Source organism: Hippoglossus stenolepis, chromosome 9 (assembly GCF_022539355.2).
Source record: "Hippoglossus stenolepis isolate QCI-W04-F060 chromosome 9, HSTE1.2, whole genome shotgun sequence".
Lineage (NCBI taxonomy): Eukaryota > Metazoa > Chordata > Actinopteri > Pleuronectiformes > Pleuronectidae > Hippoglossus > Hippoglossus stenolepis.
In genome coordinates this window covers 27,506,797-27,526,851 of record NC_061491.1, presented here as the reverse complement: position 1 = coordinate 27,526,851, position 20,055 = coordinate 27,506,797, and the positions used below count along the sequence as shown (strand labels likewise).

The following is a 20,055-nucleotide window of genomic DNA, read 5'->3' as shown; positions in this document are numbered from 1 at the left end:
ACAAGGACAAAGCTTTGGTGACACAGTCTTTTAAACTGTGAGGTAGTTGGAGCTGAAAGCACATTTCTGAGCTCAGTCAGTCAGTACAGATAACAATTAAGGTGAAAGAAATTTGTACCATATGTGTAGAAATATATTTAAAGAAACTATCTGAAGAAGAACTATAGGATGCAAATTAACAATTTAATAATTTCAAATTGGTTATTAGTAGAGCTGCAATGATTTGACAATTAATCAATTAGAAAATATATTTTTTCTAGAAAGAAATCCCAGAATCTTTAGTTTGATCTTCTCAAATGGGAGAATTATAATTTTTTGTAACAGTTTGAATTGGTTATTTGGGGGTTTTCGACAAATTACATTTGACGACCTCATTCAGGACTCTGGGAAAATATGATTGACATTTCTCAATATTCTCTCCATTTTTATAGAGGAAACCTTTAGTTCATTATTTGAAATAATGAAAGTGATTGTCAGCTAAAGCCCTGATTTTATAATTTCAGTGTATCCTCTACACATAAGATTCATAGTGGCATCAACAAGGCATTTGTGTAGTTACATTAATTTATTCCTTGCCCCTGGGAAATATATGATCGTTATGAGGAGTGATAACTGTTTTATAGCTGCTCTGTACTAATAGAATCAAACAGCAGAACAGGTTTTATGCATTGCAAACATTATCATTCTCCATCAAATCTAAATAAATACACAAAGCTTAGTTTCCATTTCACCTTCTCCGGCAGCTGCGACTCCACCTCCTTCTTCAGTCTGCGCAGCAGGAAGGGGCGGAGCACCTTGTGCAAACGGCGAATGATCAGGATGGTCTCCTCCTCGTTGAGGTCGACCTGAACGAATCAGAACGTGTTGAAGATGAGTGACAGACAACCGACTGCGTGTTCTGCAAATCCGCCGCAGTGACACGATTGTGACAAGCAACGAGACCTGTTGAAATGTCACTTTCTAACATTGTTGCATTAATAACAACGCAGATAATTCATCAACTAGTTGTGCAGCTGCATTTGAACCTGCCTCTTTGAGTGAGGCTACATTTTGAATAATAGAGATGTTTCTGAGCATTGGTTGTGTGGATTTGGCCGGTGGCGAGAACTAATACCCTGCAGAGCCTCTGAGCACTGGTAGCAGTGTGCAGCAATGTTGTTCTGAGTGGGCTCCTGCATTATGTATGTGTGGCTGAGTCCTGCCGTTGTTTTCACACTGTTCCACTGATCAACAGTTGGTGGTGGCCACAGGGAAAAAAGAAGCCTGCAACGATCATGAAGACATCGACAAAAACAACTGTTGAAGCTGCCGTTCAGAATTTTAAGAACAGATTCAATAGCATCAGATTCTCCTGATTATTTTTATAACGCTGTTTTCCCTATTTTATTAAAAAACTTGATTAGGTGGAAGTATAAAGGTATTTTTAAATCTCACTCTGGCCTGATGACAGGGACACGGAGACTCGTGTGGTTCATAATTCTCCCTCATGTCTCTAATCCCCAGAAACCAAGTTGGTTGATTTCAGCCTCACAGTTCAGCAGCTATTACTGAATTTGGGCAAATTTTTTCAGGCGGAAATTCCAAAAAATATTGCAGAGGAGTCGACCTTTCATTTCACTCGGAGGAAAATCAATAGGAAAAGCTACCGGTTCGCCCTGGAACTAAACGTAGCATCTTTGATATAATAACACCACATATATAATTATAATATATCATTATATATCACATTTATTATTGTTATTATTATTATTATTATGCTCTCCAAGCTTAACATTTAATTTGTATTTTTCTTGCATCTTTTTTCCTCGCTGTCCGAGCTCAACCTGAAATAAACCTGTGGGCTCATTCGAACCAGCAGGTTGAATGTTAGACAGAATAATGTGAAGACACCCAGCGGCTGAAGCAGCGGTATTTTTTGCCTCTTCTGTATTTCTTTAACGAGTGGTTTTGAAAACATAAGCATTTCACTTTCTGTTTACAGCAAATTGGGTTTACAGGTTCCCTCAGCCTCGGGCTAGATGTGAAACCTGCAGTCACCTTGAGGGAGGGAAGTGGAGAATGCTACCAGGACTCGAGGTGAAACATTAGGAGAAAGGTTTGTTGCTGTAGGATCCTGAATCACTAATGAGGATGTTAGTTTGTGACTGAGCTGGGTTCCATCTTTCCTGAGGGCAGAAAACATTCCCTTTGGAAAATAACGTTATGGTAAAACAACGTTCAGCCTCATCCTTCGTTTCCTGACTGTTAATTTTGTATGTAAGTTAAAAACTTTATTCTTACTTTGAATAAGCTTCATTAAAAAAGCTCAAAACGTTTTACTGGTGTACAAAACTTCACACTTTACTCGACGTAAACAACTTCCCTTTTACTTTCAGTGGGAATGACAGCTGTAATCACCGTGAAGGGAGAAAAGCTCCTGGGGCTCAGATCTAAAGAGAGATCCATTCAGGAAACCTTTCATCAGCTTTCAGAAGATGCACATTATCTCCACGTTTAGAAAAACATGGGTCCCAGTATAGTGTATTGTAAAAACTGCAATTCAGTGTGGGCAGTGTGTGGCAGTGGCAAGATGATTTATGTGCTGGAAAGTAATTTAAAAACATTAAATACACTTTGTATTATCTGAAATCTAATAACTGTAGGAAATAAAATGATCAGTTGAATCTTTGGAAAACCGTTCATCTCTGTCTGTGTGGCCTTGGATGCTGTGATTCTAATACTGAGGATAAAGTAAGAGCAAATCTATCTGATGAACATTATGTCTCCACCTACAAATGTTGCTGCTTCTGCTCGCACTCACCCTCTCCCCTGTCATGGCGAACGGGGCGTTGAACCACTGCTCGAAGGTGCTGCAGCTCTTGAAGATGGTGGGCAGGAGGAAGTTGAGCAAGGCCCACAGCTCGGGCAGCTTGTTCTGCAGCGGCGTCCCGGTGAGGAGGAGACGTCGGGGGGCCACATAGTGGGTGTTCAGCACCTGGGTCAGCTTACAGTGGTGGTTCTTCATGCGGTGACCCTCGTCCACTATCATGTACTTCCAACGAATCTGTGTGTGGAGCGAGACTCATTCAGGGTTTCTGCAGGTTTCAACACGTTCAATTTCAGACGTTCTAAGACCGTGAAGAATGAAATTTAAGATCAAGTACAAGAGATAAGAAGGAATATCAGGGACTTACATAAGTCTTCCATTAGATTAAGACATATTATCTGTTATTCAAAACTGTGTTTCATGACAAATAAATAATTACGGTTATTAAAACCACGTCTGTTTTATATTTCTACGATAAGAACAAGACATTCGTGTGCTGGGTTGTTTGGGCTTGGCAGAGGAATAAGCTCCACTGAGTTCCAGTAAAGTTTTATGGAAAACTGTAAAAATAAATGTGAATTTAAAAGCGTGAGTCACTGAGTATGTGAAGCGTACGGAATGACAATAGAGAGCAGGCGGGGGGATTACACAGAGGGGACAGAGCTCGTCTCTTTCACCTTGGCCAGTATTTGCTTGTCCTTAATGATGTATTCATAGGTGGTCAACAGGACGTTGAATTTCCCGCTGCGGAGCTGAGGCACGAGCCCACGGCGCAGCCCGGGGGTCCCCTGTCATGTGGAGACACACAGAGGAAAAGACAGAATAAGACATAAGTCGGCCAAAGGCAATCACATCTCAGACTTCAGACGAAAGAGACAAGTGACTTCTATTTCTTACCTTGTAAGCAATTTTCACAACAGACGGTGACCACTTGTCAAGTTCATAGATCCAATTAGACAAAGTCCTGAAAAAAAAAAAAAATGAAAACGACGATCATCAAACAAAAATGTCGCATGTGAGAACGTGGTTTGAATTTAGAGCAATTAAAGGTTTAATGAGTTTGGCAAAGACGTGAGGAGCAGAGGCAAGAGCAACTTGAAGAATCGCCCATTAAGAGGCCGCGCACTAATTCACACGTCTATCATCAAGGTTCAGACATAATTTGCTGGATGAACATCAAAAGGAAAACATTTTTTTAACAGCTTTCCAGAGCAGCTCACAACGAGAATCCTTCTTTTCATGGCTTTGTTCAAAACTTTCCCCGCCAGGCAGATCAATCTCTCCTCCCATTAACTTTAAGCCTCTAACACATAACTGCTATTAAGGAGGAGAATATGAGGCTTTGCTGCACATTAAAGAAAACACATTTAATACAGTGGCAATGAAGTCAAGTACGAGCCTCTGCTGGGCTGTTTGACTACAAAAAGAAAAACGGATATTTCAGAAAACACACCCATCGTTCGTTCTGATCCTTTAAGACCCACAGTTCTAAATTATGGGTAAAAAGAAAAAACTAATTAGGTGAAACTGGGAATAACAACACTTTTCTCTCCACCTTAAATCTACAAAAGGGAAATATGTGAGTACTAAAGGTGCTGGAGTGTTTGTAGAAGCTGAAAAGAACCCGGGAGCATTAGCCTACTTAGTTGGGAGTTAGGAGTTGGACTAGTTTGCACTTGAATGCGTTTTGTAGAAATTGAAAGGATCTATTGTGTGGAAGCAGCGAGGGAAATCACATTTATACTAAGAGGTTCCCATAATTACATCAGAAGATCGAGAAAATTCACGCTTGTTTTCTTCATTTACCCTTGAAAATGTAAATCTATGAGTCGGAACATTTAAACGTCTGCTTATATTTATGGAATCAACATTTTTGTTTATAGTTTTTGCTTTGAAGTTTGTGCACTGAGTTTTGCACTGGTCCAGATACAACACAGTGTTTTTTCAAAGAGCAGAACGTCTCATACTCGAGGAGAAGACAATTACATCTTCACAATATCGTACTATTTTTGAGAGTTGGTTTAACAACAGGAACAAGAGTTAGTGTTGCTTTCACGGGTGCTGCTGCTGAGAGCCTGTGTCAGCAGAGGAAGAATCCCTACGAGTGTTGATGCTCGACATCGGGGATCCCTGATGTGTCCACAGATGACACGTGGACCACAACACAGCGGCTACACTTTCAGTTATTACTGCTTTTTGCTGTTAAATAAAGTCGGACCTGTAAAAGGTTGAGTGAGGGTTCAATCTTGAATCCTGATTCTTGTATTCGGACCAATACTGCAGATATTTAAACTCGAGCACACAGAACACTCGTGTCTACTGAGGCAGTTAATCGATTTATACAAACTGGATATTAAAATATCCCGACTCCCCTGTCCTCTATCACGTGATTGAGGCTGATGAGGTTGGTTTGTTTCCATCTAAAATTAATTACTGAAGTCGTTTTTATTGCTCCGCACATCTGTCCCGCGGCATTTCAACGTGTCATGAAGCCAAACGATAAAAGCCACGATGGATGCGTGCGGAGGAGAACTGACGAGAGAGGAACGATGATGAGGAAGGGGCCGTTGATCCTCTTGTTCTCCATCAGGTACGTGATGAGGGCGATGGTTTGGATGGTTTTGCCGAGGCCCATCTCATCAGCCAGGATGCCGTTGAGATTGTTGTTGTATAGTGACACCATCCACTCCAGTCCCTGGACCTGGAAAACACACAACGCTGAAAATAAAGCCTGCAGGCACGATGTCTTTCCTCTATTTACTTCCAACACTTTCATGTATTAGTGATGAGCCATATTAAGGAAAAAATACATTCTGCATATCAAAGCTTTTCAAAAGTTTACACCATTTTAAAGCGAGTATTACAATAATATAACCAAAAGGGGAAAAACTGAAGCTCTCCTTATTGCTCCGATGGCATAAATAATACTGTAAATGATTAAATAACGCCTGGTGCATGTCATGGCTTTGTGTCCGGAAACAGTAAAGGAAAAGAATTGCTGGAGGATAAGTGAATGTGTTAAGTGTGTCTTATCTGCATGTAACAGTACAAACTGTGAAACACATCTGAAAAAAATCAATTTAATGCTTTTCATAGTGAGTTTTGCAGATGCACTTTGATCGTACAGCCACTGTGGCGTCTCTTATCCCAGCTGATTCACACATGGTGGAAAAAGATCAACTGTGTGACCAACTGCACAACTCGCCTGTGGCGAAAACACTCCGCAAAACACAGAACAGGGAAACGGGACGGAACAGGCGACACAACCAATTATTTAACTGCATAGTTAACAAAACGCCCGACAGCAGATCTCAAAATCTCACAGATTTCTGTTGTTACTGCAGACACTTGATCCAATTATTTTAAAGCTGAAATATGTCCAATTATCCCCCAAGGAGCTGCCACCATATCTCCTTTAAAGACTGGGACACGATGAATCGGAGACGAACCGGGGCCGAACCCTGATTGGAAGAAAGAAAACGCGAGCAGCAGCAGCAGCAGCCAAGTGCCGGCTCGCTATCTCTGGTAATCTATCTCTCACTGCCACAGCAGAGATGACTTTATAATGTCGGGCTGAAAACCAATGTCGCTGTGTCGTTATGAGCAGACTTAAAGACGGTCTTTAAGCTCCACTGAGATGATTGAGCGTTTAGTTGCCTGGCAGCAGATGTGGTTGGTCACACCCTCCGTGCATCGTGGTGTCGAATGGGTAGAAAGCTCTTCTGTCTCCAGCCAAAGTTCATACTCGACTATGAGGTCAAACCAAATGTAACATCAAGAACGACGAAATGAAAAACCCAGCCGGTGAGAGAAACACTTCCAAAACCCTTGAACACAGTTTGACACCTGGTTCTGAGGTGCAGCACCAATGTTCTGTACGTTTTCTCTCATGAATGGAAACTAGACCAATTTAAATTCATTTCAGGTTTTCCATTACAGTCACCTCTGTTCTGTTTGTCTAATTCCCTGTCATGCGTCAGAATGCAGCTGCCATGTTACAGAAATCCTCATCCTAGTTTTGATAAAAGACCCAATTTTCTTTTTCTATTCATGAGTTGTGCGCCGGGAAACATCTCAGCACAACAAAAAAAAACACAATAATAAATAAAAAGTAAAGAATGAAAATGTGAAGCTGGTTGCTTCTGGTAGTAAACAGGCGCTTCGGGGGATTGGTAATAAACATTCAATTGGAACCTAATTTAAAAGATAGTGGATGAAAAATACAAAATCTAAAATAACAACAAACACAGAGCTCCGGCAAAGGTAGACAAAATAAGAGCAACTGCAGGTATAGTGTGTGTGTGTGTGTGTGTGTGTGTGTGTGTGTGTGTGTGTGTACCTGGTAGTGCTTGAGCATCCCGTTGATCAGCAGCGACGACTGCTTCTCCACCCTCTCAATGACAGCGTGGGCCACACCGTAGTAAGACTGGGAGCTGGTTTGTCCAGTGGGAACACTGTACTCATCATCCACATCCTGCTTGGCAGACCTGTTGGTTGGGGGGGGGAGAGAGAGAGTAAATGTGAAACCCCTGTCGCCCTCTCAACTGCTCTGTGCACATCAGAGCTGTATCTGGAGCAGGAAGCAAAGACTGAAGATCAACCTGAGCCCCTCACTAAGTGCCCCCCCCTCTGGTTGAGTCTGGACCAGGGGTCGCCTCACTCCAACATCTAAAGAGCTTGATTTTCATTTAGCTAGTGAGAAGAAGAAAAAGCTGCAAAAACATTTTAACATAAATGAGCCTCTAGGAGGTTATTTATTCAGTTTTAACATAATTTAAAGTTTTGGTGCAATAACAAATTAATAGAGCGACTGCAATAAAGAAAACATTTGATAAACCAAATTGTCTCTCCTCTGCAGTTTTCAAAACACTCTCGTTCTTTCATGCTTCAATAAATCCAGTTCTTCTGGAACTGTCGTTCTACATTACATCTATTGTTGTTTGCTAATTTCTCACAGATGAATAAATATTCTGGTAAAGCTGCAGCAGTGGCAGAGAACCTGAAGAACCTGAAGAACCTAAAGAACCTAAAGAACCTAAAGAACCTTTACCTAACAGGTTAGCTGGCTGAGGAGTGTGATGTAGCATAGGATGCAGATTTGTATTCTGTGTAGAAGTGTTTTCACAGTTGGATGAGTATGAATGTAGGACTGCATCAATGATAAATAAATGTTAAATATTAACTTCCATATTGTTTTATAAAATAGGGCACCACTAGAGACGTTTCACCAATGTGTGTGTGATTCTGTGATTATAACCTGTTTGACAGAGACTACTTTTTACCTTTCACCGAATCCTCTTTTCTAGCATTTTATGATTTTATCTTTTTCTCGTCTTTTTTGGTATTTCACTGTTTTATCTTTGTATCTTTCTTTGTGTAACTTCCTTTGGTGTTTCCTCATTAAAAATACTTCATAACACATCAGAATGCACTAATTTTCAAATACTCCAAGAGTTGGATGATATATTAATTTTCTTATTCCCTTAAATTCCATTGAGGTAAAAACATAAAAGGAGAAATGAAATCCTTACTCAATGATGTGCTTGGCAACTTTCACAGTCACTACGTTTCCATGGGGATCGATTATCTTCTGCTCCTCTGTTTCTGCCTTGGCCCCCTCCTCTTCCTCCTTATGAAGACAAAGTTGATCAAACATGAGTGGATATTTAATATAATCACAACAGAGAGGTCACAGAAGAAGATCCGCTGGGGATAGAACTAAATCCTCAGCAGTAGCATCACTGAAGTGTACAGCTACAGCCCCCTGGTGGATTGTGATGTCTGCATGTTAATCTGACTCTCACACTCTGAATAACACTGAATCACATTTTTATGATTTGAAGAGTTGTAGGCGAGGGAGCATGATCTCATATCCTCCACAGTTGGAATTCATTAGTAAGAACGCCACTGACCTCGTCCTCAAACTCAGACCCGCTCTCCTCGCTGTCTGACCGCGGGGCGACTTCATACCTGGTGTTCAGGAGAGGGAAATAAGGAAAGTACAAAGGTGTTATAATAGGCTAATTAAATTCTGTTCTTGCTCATCTTCAGTAGAACATATCCAGCCGTGGTCCCCAACCAAATTAAGGGGAGGGATTTTATAACATTTGCAGGATTGAATCCTCACTCGACCTTAACAGATGCGACATCATTTAAAAGCAAAAAGGTGTAGCAGCGGTCAAGGGTTCAGCTTTGGGGTCAAATTACTGAACCAAAACTTTGGCAGTGCTCAGGAGTCGCTTCTGAATCTGAGTTCCCCGTATTCTTGGGGGAACGAAGGCAGCAGGTGGTTTGCAACAGTGCAAACGCTGCAAGGCATTTGTTTAAACTACAGGGTCATGGGTCTTAATAGGCAGTTTAATTTCATTTCCCCAGTAATCTTCATGAAGTGTTTTTTACACGTTCACCTGGGCGGCAGCCACTTACTGCATTAATTCTCCGGGAAACAAAGGAAGGGAGAAGAGCGTCACCGGCAGAAAAAGACAAACAATAACATCATGAGCAGACTGTGGAACTAAGAGCCTCCTCACCCAGGGTTCATCTCGAGCCAGGCCTCCAGCTGGCTGGATTTGGGAGCGTCGGTTCCCTGCAAGACTTTCCCCGTCTCCGTCTGAATCACCTTGACGGGCAGCTCACTCATCTGGCTGCTCTCGTCCATGGGCTGCAGAGCAAACAGCACAGATATCAAACTGAACCCCAACAGCTTCAGTTCCAACAGTAAATGCTGATTATTTCCCTGTTTTCACGGCTGCACTTAATATTAATGCAAATTGACATAAACAAATTAAGGAACCACGTCGGATTTCCCCCATAAATGACATAATCATGACAGCAAATCAATTACTTGCATAACCCTGCTTCTCTAGATGAGGATGTCTGTGAATACACGAGTGTGCGTATCTCTATAGTCAGACACATCTAATGAGAAAGAAAATAAACTGTGTAGATAATTCCTGACATTAATTTGAGTTTTGTCTTTGTTTCACTGATTCATCTACTTAATACGTACAAGGATAATAAATCCCAGTTCGGAACCAATCATCTCCCTCTTCATCAGAATCCACCATCTGGGACGTCTGAAGCCTTTTAAACTTTAACAAGCACTGAGTTTTGTCTCTACCCAAACTGGCCTTGAAGGCAAATCTCCTTCTGCAATTAAAAGCTGTGAAAAAATGAGAAACCCATTGGATTTCTGTTTGTAACATTATTTACAAGATGTTTGATTTTGCTTCAGTTGTACAATCACCCAGAGTCCTGTTATGTCTCTGGAAGAATAATTCCTGTTTGTCCAATCTGATGTGTCCGAGCACATCATGAGAAGCAGGGTAGAGTTTGAGGGTTTGAGTGACAGCAATAAATATCACTGGAACAAGTTTTGCTTTGAAGTTGACGCATCCTCAGAGGAAAAGGTACTAAATTATAGTAATTTTACGTTTTGAATGTGAAACTTGGGAAAACCCTTTAAAGTGATACTTCACACTTAAATGTGTTGTAAACTAAAATGTTGTTCTCTGATTAAATACATCAATGCTGGTTTGAAAACCACAATTATTATTGAATGTATAAATATGTATGGAAGCAAGATGTTCTCTGATGCACACGCACCACTCACGCAGCCAGTGCAGCCGGGGCGTCGCACTTTAAAGATGCAAAAAGTGATTTGGGTGGAGTGAAAACAAACCGTGAATAAAGCAGTGACAAATCCTCCCTTCATTTGATTTGATGGACACATGCAGCAATTACGAAGCAACCAAATGTTTGTTTGTGTCACTGTTTTGTGTTTCTACAACTCCTGAGAAGAAACCCTCTGGCTCTCCAGCTGCTAAATGCTTCCCTTCACCAGCGGCTGGGCTCTGGCTGTGTCTGGCTGCTTTGTGATGCTGAGCAGGTCGTGGAGCCTATCAGAGCTTTCTCTGAGCTCAACAGCTGAAGTCGTAGGTCGTGGGCTGGACTGCCAACCAATGAGCTGAAGCCTGTTGTAAAGCTCTGTAAAGCTCTGTGAAGCTGCAGAAAAAAACTTTTCACTGTTTTTATACACTACGTACACTGTCGAGTAAAGCTGCCTTAAAGAACAAGTGAGTAGGAAATAGAGGAATCTATCAGCAAAAGTTGAATATAATGTAGATAGTTATGTTTTAATTTGTGTATGATTACGTGAAACTATGAAAGTTTGTGTTTTCTTTAGCTTAGCATTAGCCTGTTACATCTACACAGGGAGCAAGTTTTCTTCAACAGATTCCACAATGTTTCTACATCTCAAAACCACACAGAATGTCACTAGAGCGCATCGATCAGATGTAACGTTAAAAGTTAGGGATATATAAATGTTCTGCATCCATGGAAAAATGTATTACTGTGCAACAGCTGAGAAAATCCACTAGATCTAAAATAATCATGGAAATCTGTCCAGTAGTTTGAGTGTAAACTTGCTTACTGACAAACAAACCAACAAACAAATGGGCCGAGGTGAAAACAGAGCTTCCTCGTTTGCAGCCACAAACCAGTGTTCCAGGAAGCACCTCGATAACCTCGATACCAGATGGGTTAGGTTAATGATATTAAACAACCAGAAAATATAACAACACAGTTCACCACTGCAGCAGCTTACCTCTCCGTCAGGTCCAATGGCGCTGGTGCCTTCACCATCTCCATCCACCTTCTACACATCAAACACATAGACCCGTTCAGCCGCCACACTCTAAGTGCTGTGATCACATCACAAAATGGTATTTTTCAAAGTATAGATCACTCCAGTATCTCAGTAATAGTGGCCCTGTAATGGGGCTACTGGGTTTTAATGGCACAATTTTGATCCATTCCTCCGTTGCACAGTGATCAGAGAGGAAAAGCTCTCCAACAGGATTATTAACTCATTATCTAAATTACTCCGTGTTTACCTTCAGTGTTGAGACTTTCTTAGATGCTATTCCCAGATTCATCATTACACAGTTAAGTGAGATAGCAGAGCTCGTGGTTGCAGGGTTTCTGATTGGCTAACGTCAGCGTAGCGATGTGTTGGATTCAGCAGGTGTTGTTCTGTGACGACACCAGAGGACTTTGTTGATTTGTTCTGCGTCTCTCACTGAAGTGTGCGTATGAAATTGTGCGAGGTGCCGTGAATTCTGAGCTAATGTCTCTTTGAGTGTGGGACCTTTGGCAATCACCTCATTGTCACTGTGGAAGAGGCTTGAAGTAAACACAATAATGAACCGTGAGATTAGAAGGATTATGGAAACGGAAAAATAGGTCACGGATCGACTAACATTTAAGTGTATTTGTGGTCTTTTTATATCTTCTGTGGGAGAGCATGGGTTTAGGGATGAGTTAGAGTCGAGCAGCCACAGAGTACTGAGAGACATGATGAGAAAATGTGAAACTTTGCTCATCACAAAACCACCACTTCCCTTCCTACCTTCTTCTTCTTCTTCTTCCTCTTCTTCTCCTTGGCGGCCTGGGCAGCTTTGTGTTCGTACACCAGCGTGGTGAGGTTGGCCACATATTCATCTGTCTGCTGCAGCAAGTACGCCAGACGCTTGTCTTTCTTTTGGTCGATGAGTTTTCTGTAGCCTTCCTCGTCTTCTGCCTGAGAGGGAGACGGTGACAGGAGGTTGAGCAGAGCTTCTCAAAGATAATCATCATCACAATATCATGTAAAAGTGATTATTTGTTTTGTTTGAAATCTATATTATTAAGGAGAGACAGCCATGAAAAAGTGTAAAGCTTCCAGCTCTTATTTCCAACAGTGCTGATGACATTTGTTTTTGTTTTCCGGGTTCTTACCATGAGCCTCCTCATCCTCTCCTTCTCGATTCTCTCAGTCTCCTTCTTCTGCTCCCGCTCGGTGTTGGTGTGCCAGTTGACGACGGCTCTGGTGACTTTCTGGACTTTGGCGGACACGGAGCGGTGGTACTCCTTGAAGTCCTTGGCATGCTGAAGGATACTGTTGAGATATTCCTGAGAAGACGAGACGTGCAAGTTGTTGAAGTATTAAAAACAATCTTGAAGGATGCAAATAGTTAGGCTGCATAAGCCATAAGCAGCTGGATAAGTTACTGTGCATCATTCTGCAACTTTCCACCTCTTTCCCTGTCCATCCTTCACTGGAGATATCATATAAAAGCATAGAAATGTCCATAAATTCACTTTGTCTTCCACTTGAGATGGAACATTTCAATATACAGGCAGATTGATGCCTTGTTGGAGGGATTGATGAAGGTGTGGACGCCCTTGAGGAGAAATGTTTTCGATGATTGTTTCAAAGTTTTCTCTTCTCAATCTCAAGTGATGACATCTGTATTTTGTGTCAGAATCTAATTTGTTTTGAAAGCACTTGTTTTTAAAGGGGATTCATTTTCCAATGTGTGCAGCGTGGCGTGTTTAGAAAACAGTGCTGCTGCTGTAGTGGTTCAATCATGAGACCATTTGGATTCCAAACCCTGAAATCAGCCCTGACACTGCTCTGTCCTGACTTTTAGGACAGACGCCCTTGTGCTGGTCACCTGATGCTTCTGCCTGCGCTTCTTTTCCTGCTCGAGCTTCTGCTGCTTCTCCAGCTTCTCGGTCATGCGGGCCTCCCTCAGCGTCTGCCGCTTGCTGCGCCTGTACGCCTTCGAGTTGAGGGCGGTCTCCAGGGTTGTGTCTCGCCTCATGCACGCCACCACATCCTGCCTCAGCTGGAGATGAAAAAAAAGGTTACACATCAGAAGTTATTTCTATGTTTACTCACAGTGTTGACACTTAATAATGTAAAGTTAACTTTCCTCATGACATGAAACTTTTCATTATATTCCTTAAAACCTTTGTAGTATGTCATCGAAGTGAATTTCAGGAAAATAGTCTAAAGAGACTGATAATCCAGACAAATGCAACCCAACAAAAATTAAATGACTAATTTCCTTTATCTGCATTATTCTATTTTATATCATTTTCAATCCCAAGTTAAAATAACATGACAACTGCCACAACTCATGTGTTTCATTATCTTCGACAGTAAGGGAAGGTGGATGTGTGAAAACCTCGTTAATAATAAGAAAAAAGAGTCATTCTTCGTCAAATTATCACACTTTTGAGCCGCACTGTCACAGATTTGGTCACATAAGAATCTCAGAGAACAGAATATTCCATGTTTCTAATTAAGAGGGACACGGCCCAACGAAGTTTGAACTTTTTGAAGGGAGTCTGTGACCGTATTCACTTAAATGAGGATGAGTCAACAGTGAACGAACTGCACTCAGGAGTGTTGAAGGCGGTCGTGTACCTGTCGCTGAAAGTTGAGCAGGCGCAGAGCCTTGAGCTCCACTGTGGCTTTACTCCTCAGGTCCGGAGGCAGCGAGCCCGGCAGACTCTCCAGCTCCTGAATCCGATGAGCGATCCGAGCCTGTAATCTGAAGAACATCAGGACCACATGGAGTCAATTTCACTGGAATTATGAGACTTGCAATTCATTATTATTTGTCAATCTTTGTTTGATTGCTTAGTCAATAAAACTGACATTTTCCTGAAGCTCAAAGTGATTTTTTAGAACAATTTTTTTGGTCTTAACAGACATTTTAAGTAACGTGATATAATTTTATGCTTTCATTTGAATCAGTAGATATTTTTAATAGCTGTGAACACAAAATGACTTATTATCTGGCTAATTGTTAAAATGGCACATGTTGGGCCAGTTGACTATAAAATATGAAATTAGAATCAGTAGCATTATAGAAGTTCAAAGTATCATTTATCATCAGGATGAAATTTGATTATATGAGCAAAATAATGATCTTTCTTTGATCATTCACCCAGAACTTGTTTTTAACTCCTGGAGGAGTGAGAGTTTATTATGGACTTTGACTGTGAGTCTTTATTTAAGGGCTGATCCTAATACAGCTGTAAAAACACAGTTCTTACATTTCTGTATCCTAACTTCTTTGGTGCAGGTACCCGGTGAGCTTTGTAAAAAGTTTCACTGAGGAAAACACAAAGTCTGTCCAGAGAAACTCTGTCATACTAACCCAAAGCATCCGCTCATAAAGACAGATAAACCCGGATATTATTGGTTTTGAGCAACAACTTCTTTGGAGTCTCGGGTGTTTATCAATAAATTATTAAGTATGTATGAGCACTACCCATGGTTCATTTTTTTCCCGACAGTTTAACGAGATAGTGTTTGCTGAGTCGGTATAATTGGACAGACAAGGTGAAGAGAGGTCAGCTCTTCTTCTTCTTCACCTCCTCTGTCTGTCAGGGCAGATCTGAAACCACGAAGAAGATTCTATCAAAACAAGAGCCTTGAAGTTTCATGAAGAAAAACAAGCCTCAAGGCGCCGTCTCTGTTTTTCAGAGGATGGTACAGTGAGTAATCTCCCAGTGAGCTGGGGAAGTGTATGTACGTCACACAAAATGCTCCTCACGATGGTAAGTGCACAGGTAAGACGAGGAAGTTGAGCCCTTTTCAAATTCTGCAGGAAATCTTTAATGTCGGGACCCTGAGTCGATTTTCTGTAAAAACCCACAACACCTCCTTCACAGGTCAAATCTGAAGAAAATCAATGTTAAGCTCAAGCTTCTGCACCAAAGTGGTTTAACACCCAGCTCTCTCTCTCTCCGCCTCCAGCATGTTGTGTGTGTGTGTGTGTGTGTGTGTGTGTGTGTGTGTGTGTGTGTGTGTGATATCTCCAGCTACGATCTTCACTCACATAACAACTTCAAATGTGAACTGTGAAATATGCACTCCTCTATAAGTGCACATCTCTTTATTTAGCACACATCTGAGGGATGTAAAGTCGATTTATCGGTTGGTCGATAAAATCCTCCAATGTGAGCCTTTGCCGGACTTAACGGTATCTGCACGTGTTTGCCGTTATGCTATGAAATGAAACTTGTTTATATTAAAGAATAAGCAATGCAGAAAAGATTGCATAAAGAAATACAATTAGGAGCCCAACTAATTTTGGTTGAATTTAAATTATCATCCGCTGTTGTAAATTAAAAAATCTAGAGATATGAAAGCAATTAATGTCTTTTCTTCAACATTACTGCTGAATATTTTTAACAGGATAATACAATTGAATCATGGATCTCAAATGTGTAAATGTCGTTCCATGACCTAATGATTACACCTCAAAGGCAGTGGAGATAGTTTTATGAATTGTTTATGAGTTGTATGTGCAGGGAGCGGGTGATGAATACCTGTACTCCCTCTCCTGAAGGATTCCCACTGGGTCCAAACCTTGGGGCTTCTGGATCGGCGTGATCCGGTTCTGCTTCTGCTGCATCTGGAGCATGGGGGACACCTGCTGCCCGGGAGGCTGAGGGGCCACTGAGCCGCCTGGCATCGGCCCAGTCGGCACAGCAACAGCCTGAGCTGGTGCCGGGGACGGGCGTCCACTGGAAGCAGGGGTTAGGTGCTTCTGAGCATTGGCTTGATTATCACCACCTGGACCTGGAGACCAGAGACGGGGTCAACTCTTACTGGGGCAGGTTGACAAAGACGAACACTGAATACAAACCAGGGTTTCTGATAGAGTTAAAATGCTCGTGTGGACGTTTGTCTGTTTTAAAATGAACTCACTCATCAGTGTGAACGCAGCCTCTCACTGTACTTACCATCAGACCAAGGCTTGGGTCCTAAGCTCTGATTGTGTCCTTGCATGGTCGGGGTCGGACAGGGACTCAACTGGGGTCCACCCAAAGGTGCCATTGCCATTCCTTTCAACAAGATACAAGTTGTTATATTATTTTATTGTGTTACTAAGGTGCTTTTATTCTTTTCTTTGAGATTAGATTCATCTCTGGTTTCCATATGAAACAGAAAACTACTTAGATACTTGTCACTTTCATTGTAATAAATATGTAAATATACAAACTACAGTATCTCCATAATAGCAATGGTTTCCAACACTAATGGGCAGATATCTTTATATATACATTTCTTAATATTAGCATCACAAACAGAAATGTATAGGAATGAGTTAAGTGTGTTCAGATCTGTTCATCGGATATGATTGTCTTGCTCATAATTAAGAAAATCCCATTGTGTCAATAACCAGTTAAACTGTATGTCCATACCCGGAGGCCTGTTGTACGGACTCGCACTTGGTGGCGGTTGTTGCTGCTGCTGCTGCTGCTGTTGTTGCTGCTGCTGCTGTTGCATTATGGGTAGGCTCCTCTTGCCCTGAACAGCCAGTTGGAGGTTTTCAGGCAGGGGTTGCCCGCGGCCCAGGATCTTGTAGGCCAGGATCTGAGCTCTGAGCTGCTGCAGCTGGACCGGGTTGAATGCAGAAGGTCCTCGCGCCTGCTGGCCCATGTTGGACATACTGGGCATGCCTCCCTGGGGATCCATGGGCATCATGGGGCCTGACTGTGAGGGCGTCATATGGGGCGGCGTGGGACCGCCACCTCCTCCACCTCCTCCACCTCCCGACATGGGGCTGGAAGAATGCTCATGGACACCCATGGGGGATGGATGGGGAGACAAGTATCCTATAGCAGAAAGAAAGAGGTTTTTAGAAAAGCACAAAACGTGACTGTTTGTTTAAAAATTTGATTATAATGATTGATTATTTTATTGTTAACGACAAATAAGATTGTGAGAATGAATAATGACCATTTAGCTAGTATGGTTATATTTTGAAGACATAAGCAACATGTGAAGAAGTATTTCTTTAACGAGTCACAACCCTCAAAAGGTTGGGAGTCACTGCCTAAAAGAACTAATTACAGTTCAGTTCCCACTGAGGAGTTCTTCTTTGTTTACATCAGCCTGTTTAGAAAGTCAACAACTTTTAATTTTAGTAAAACAAATCAATATGAGACCTTGGCTGTGCTGGTCCATGGGACTCTGTGGAGGCCCCATCCCACTATGCAGAGATCTCATCCCCACACCTTTCATGTGACCAAAGTGCATCGCGTCTGCCATCGTCTTGTCATTCATCCCCTCCATGGGCTGAAAATGGAAAGAGAATGAGTAAGATTAAATATGTATACTAAATATTAAGATATTCTCTAGTCTTTGTGATCTGTGATGTCAACAAAAGACTAATATATGTAATGTAATCATCATTTTGTCATAAAAACACAACATAATAAATAGACGATTTGGCCTTGACTTGAAATATATTTGGGTATTTCTATAATCCAAATTTATGTTCCTCATCATGTACCTTGTGCATAGGATACATGCTGTCCTGAGAGTAATCGCCCTGGCCCTGCATGCCATGGGGTGCATTGGGTGTTCCCGGTCCAGGACTGGGTCCCATCATACTGTGAACAGAGCCTGGGGAAGGGTCCGGTCCAGGGCTGGGGCCCAAGATGGGCCCTGGGGAGAGACCGGCCCCCGGAGAAGGGCCAGGATGGGACATACCACCTGGTGTGTCTGAGGGGGTGGACATCTACTGAACTGCTGGAAGGATCCCAGACAGCTACAGTGGATACAAATGGAGACAAGTCCAACACCACAATAACATTGATTATCAACATCATAATTGGATTTTAATATTCCCTTCATATTCTTCAACTGAATTATTATATTATACTGTGGAAGTTTTAGCACAACTGATGTTTACATTCGTATCCATCAAGCAGTAAAACCATGAAGGCATCTAACTGGTCCCAAACTCCTTCTGCAGCTTAGTGAGAAGAAGCCCAATCACCTGACCCTCTGTTTGGCTGTAGCTGGTGTCCTCACTATCACAACATCCAGATGAGTAGATCTGCTCAGGTCAAAAACCATCTATCGTTTCTCTTCAGGTCGTATGAATCTTTCACCTTCGGTCTTAGAGATCAAAGGAATCTATGACCACTAAAAATTGGAAGCATCCTTAGTTACGTTGTAGTGCCTGAAGCTCAACCCTTCATGTTGTGCTTGTAATCCAGCGTGTCAGTGTATTTTGAATGGTGCTGTATGAATAAAGAGTATTTTTATTATTATTATCAAAACTGGACTGGAAACATCTTCTTTCCATTCACCAGTATCAACAAACTGGTTTCACGACTACCTCGTGTTGTCCAACCTGCACACGACTGGTGTCCAGATGCAAACATCAGCTGCCCGGATGTTACAGTTATAATATGTTTATTATCATTATATATAACACAATGTGATGATGATGTTGGGAGTCAGACTGTCAAACGTTCAGCAGCGGGGGCGTCGGTTAGTGTTGAGCTAACAGCTTTAAAGAGCCAGTTCCACACGTTATAAATCAGGTATAACTGCTGAGTTGATATGTTTTTAGCAGATAGATGAAGTAGCGTTAGCATCGCTGTCACTCCCGGACTGTAACTGTCCAACTCGGACTGGATCGTGGCTTCCCCCTCTCCATAGAACAACCTAGGGGCCATCACAGATGTGCACGAACATCAAACTTCATCCGGAAGTGGAGCCCCTGAGCCCGGTGACACGTCCAGAGACGCAGATACACTTTACCGTCGACCCGGGGGGGGCCCCGGCTCCGCGAGGACAGGCCCCGGGGACGGTTTTAAACGGCCGTGTTCCGCTCGGGCGTCGGAGCAACTTGGCTAACGGCTAGCTTAAAGGGCTAACGCTAGCTTAGCACGTAGCCCCGCTAGCTCCGCGCGGCAGACCCCGCAGCTTCCCGGAGCCCGGAGCCTGGGGGCCCGGGCGGAACGTTTGACAGTTACCGGGACTGGTGTCGGGTTCGCGATCCGGTGGTTTTACCTTCGGGCTGCGCTGCTCCTGCTCAGTTTGAAGTGTTTGAGTGTTGCTACAGCTTCACTCCGCCTCCATGTTGTTCTGCTGACACCTTCAACTTTCACTCTGTCGCCATCGCTGATTCGTCGACGTCGCCGGAAGTCCCGCCCACCTCCGCGGGGATTGGCTGGATCACGCCCACCGTCTATCTACCTTCTATCTTTGAGCAGAAGCTGCAAATAAAAACATTTTTTAAAAAGTTCATTCATGAGATTATTGTGATAATCTGTGTTAAATAGCCAATATGTATAATAGCAAAGAGTCAAAGAGCATCAGGGTTAAATCCTCTTCTGCTGTTTTTAATAAGATTTATTTCGTTGCTTTTAATTCAGAGCTTTTTAAAGTTAGTTACACAAATAACAAGTAAGTAACAATAGCACAATATAAAGTACAACAACCTAAAGTGTACCACAACAGCAAATAAGAAAACACGACAACAAATTAGTTGTGTATTCTTATTTGTTGTTGTGTTGTTGTTGTACTGTCCTATATATACAGGGAAAGGATCCCGGTGTAACCCCAGGAAATAAAACCCTTCCACACTCAACAAACAACA

At 42.2% G+C, this 20,055-nt stretch overlaps 1 protein-coding gene across 2 annotated transcripts in view; it reads right to left on the bottom strand.

The window, feature by feature from the left end:
* Window positions 1–19,595, bottom strand: part of smarca2 (SWI/SNF related, matrix associated, actin dependent regulator of chromatin, subfamily a, member 2) — a 45,342-nt gene extending 25,747 nt beyond the window's left edge. For both annotated transcript variants that reach the window (XM_035165585.2, XM_035165586.2), the window contains exons 1-20: window positions 19,467–19,595; window positions 17,953–18,210; window positions 17,606–17,735; window positions 16,859–17,272; window positions 16,397–16,498; window positions 15,980–16,232; window positions 14,064–14,190; window positions 13,306–13,479; window positions 12,587–12,760; window positions 12,219–12,389; window positions 11,415–11,465; window positions 9,337–9,467; window positions 8,719–8,776; window positions 8,338–8,435; window positions 7,146–7,293; window positions 5,344–5,507; window positions 3,704–3,770; window positions 3,484–3,594; window positions 2,801–3,043; window positions 732–845 (exon numbers count right to left, since the gene is read on the bottom strand). In XM_035165585.2, the coding sequence (XP_035021476.1) occupies window positions 732–845; window positions 2,801–3,043; window positions 3,484–3,594; window positions 3,704–3,770; window positions 5,344–5,507; window positions 7,146–7,293; window positions 8,338–8,435; window positions 8,719–8,776; window positions 9,337–9,467; window positions 11,415–11,465; window positions 12,219–12,389; window positions 12,587–12,760; window positions 13,306–13,479; window positions 14,064–14,190; window positions 15,980–16,232; window positions 16,397–16,498; window positions 16,859–17,272; window positions 17,606–17,735; window positions 17,953–18,180 (2,958 nt within the window). In that variant the 5' untranslated portion in view covers window positions 18,181–18,210; window positions 19,467–19,595. The remainder of the gene's footprint in view (window positions 1–731; window positions 846–2,800; window positions 3,044–3,483; window positions 3,595–3,703; window positions 3,771–5,343; window positions 5,508–7,145; window positions 7,294–8,337; window positions 8,436–8,718; window positions 8,777–9,336; window positions 9,468–11,414; window positions 11,466–12,218; window positions 12,390–12,586; window positions 12,761–13,305; window positions 13,480–14,063; window positions 14,191–15,979; window positions 16,233–16,396; window positions 16,499–16,858; window positions 17,273–17,605; window positions 17,736–17,952; window positions 18,211–19,466) is intronic.
* Between the last annotated feature and the right edge of the window lie 460 nt (window positions 19,596–20,055).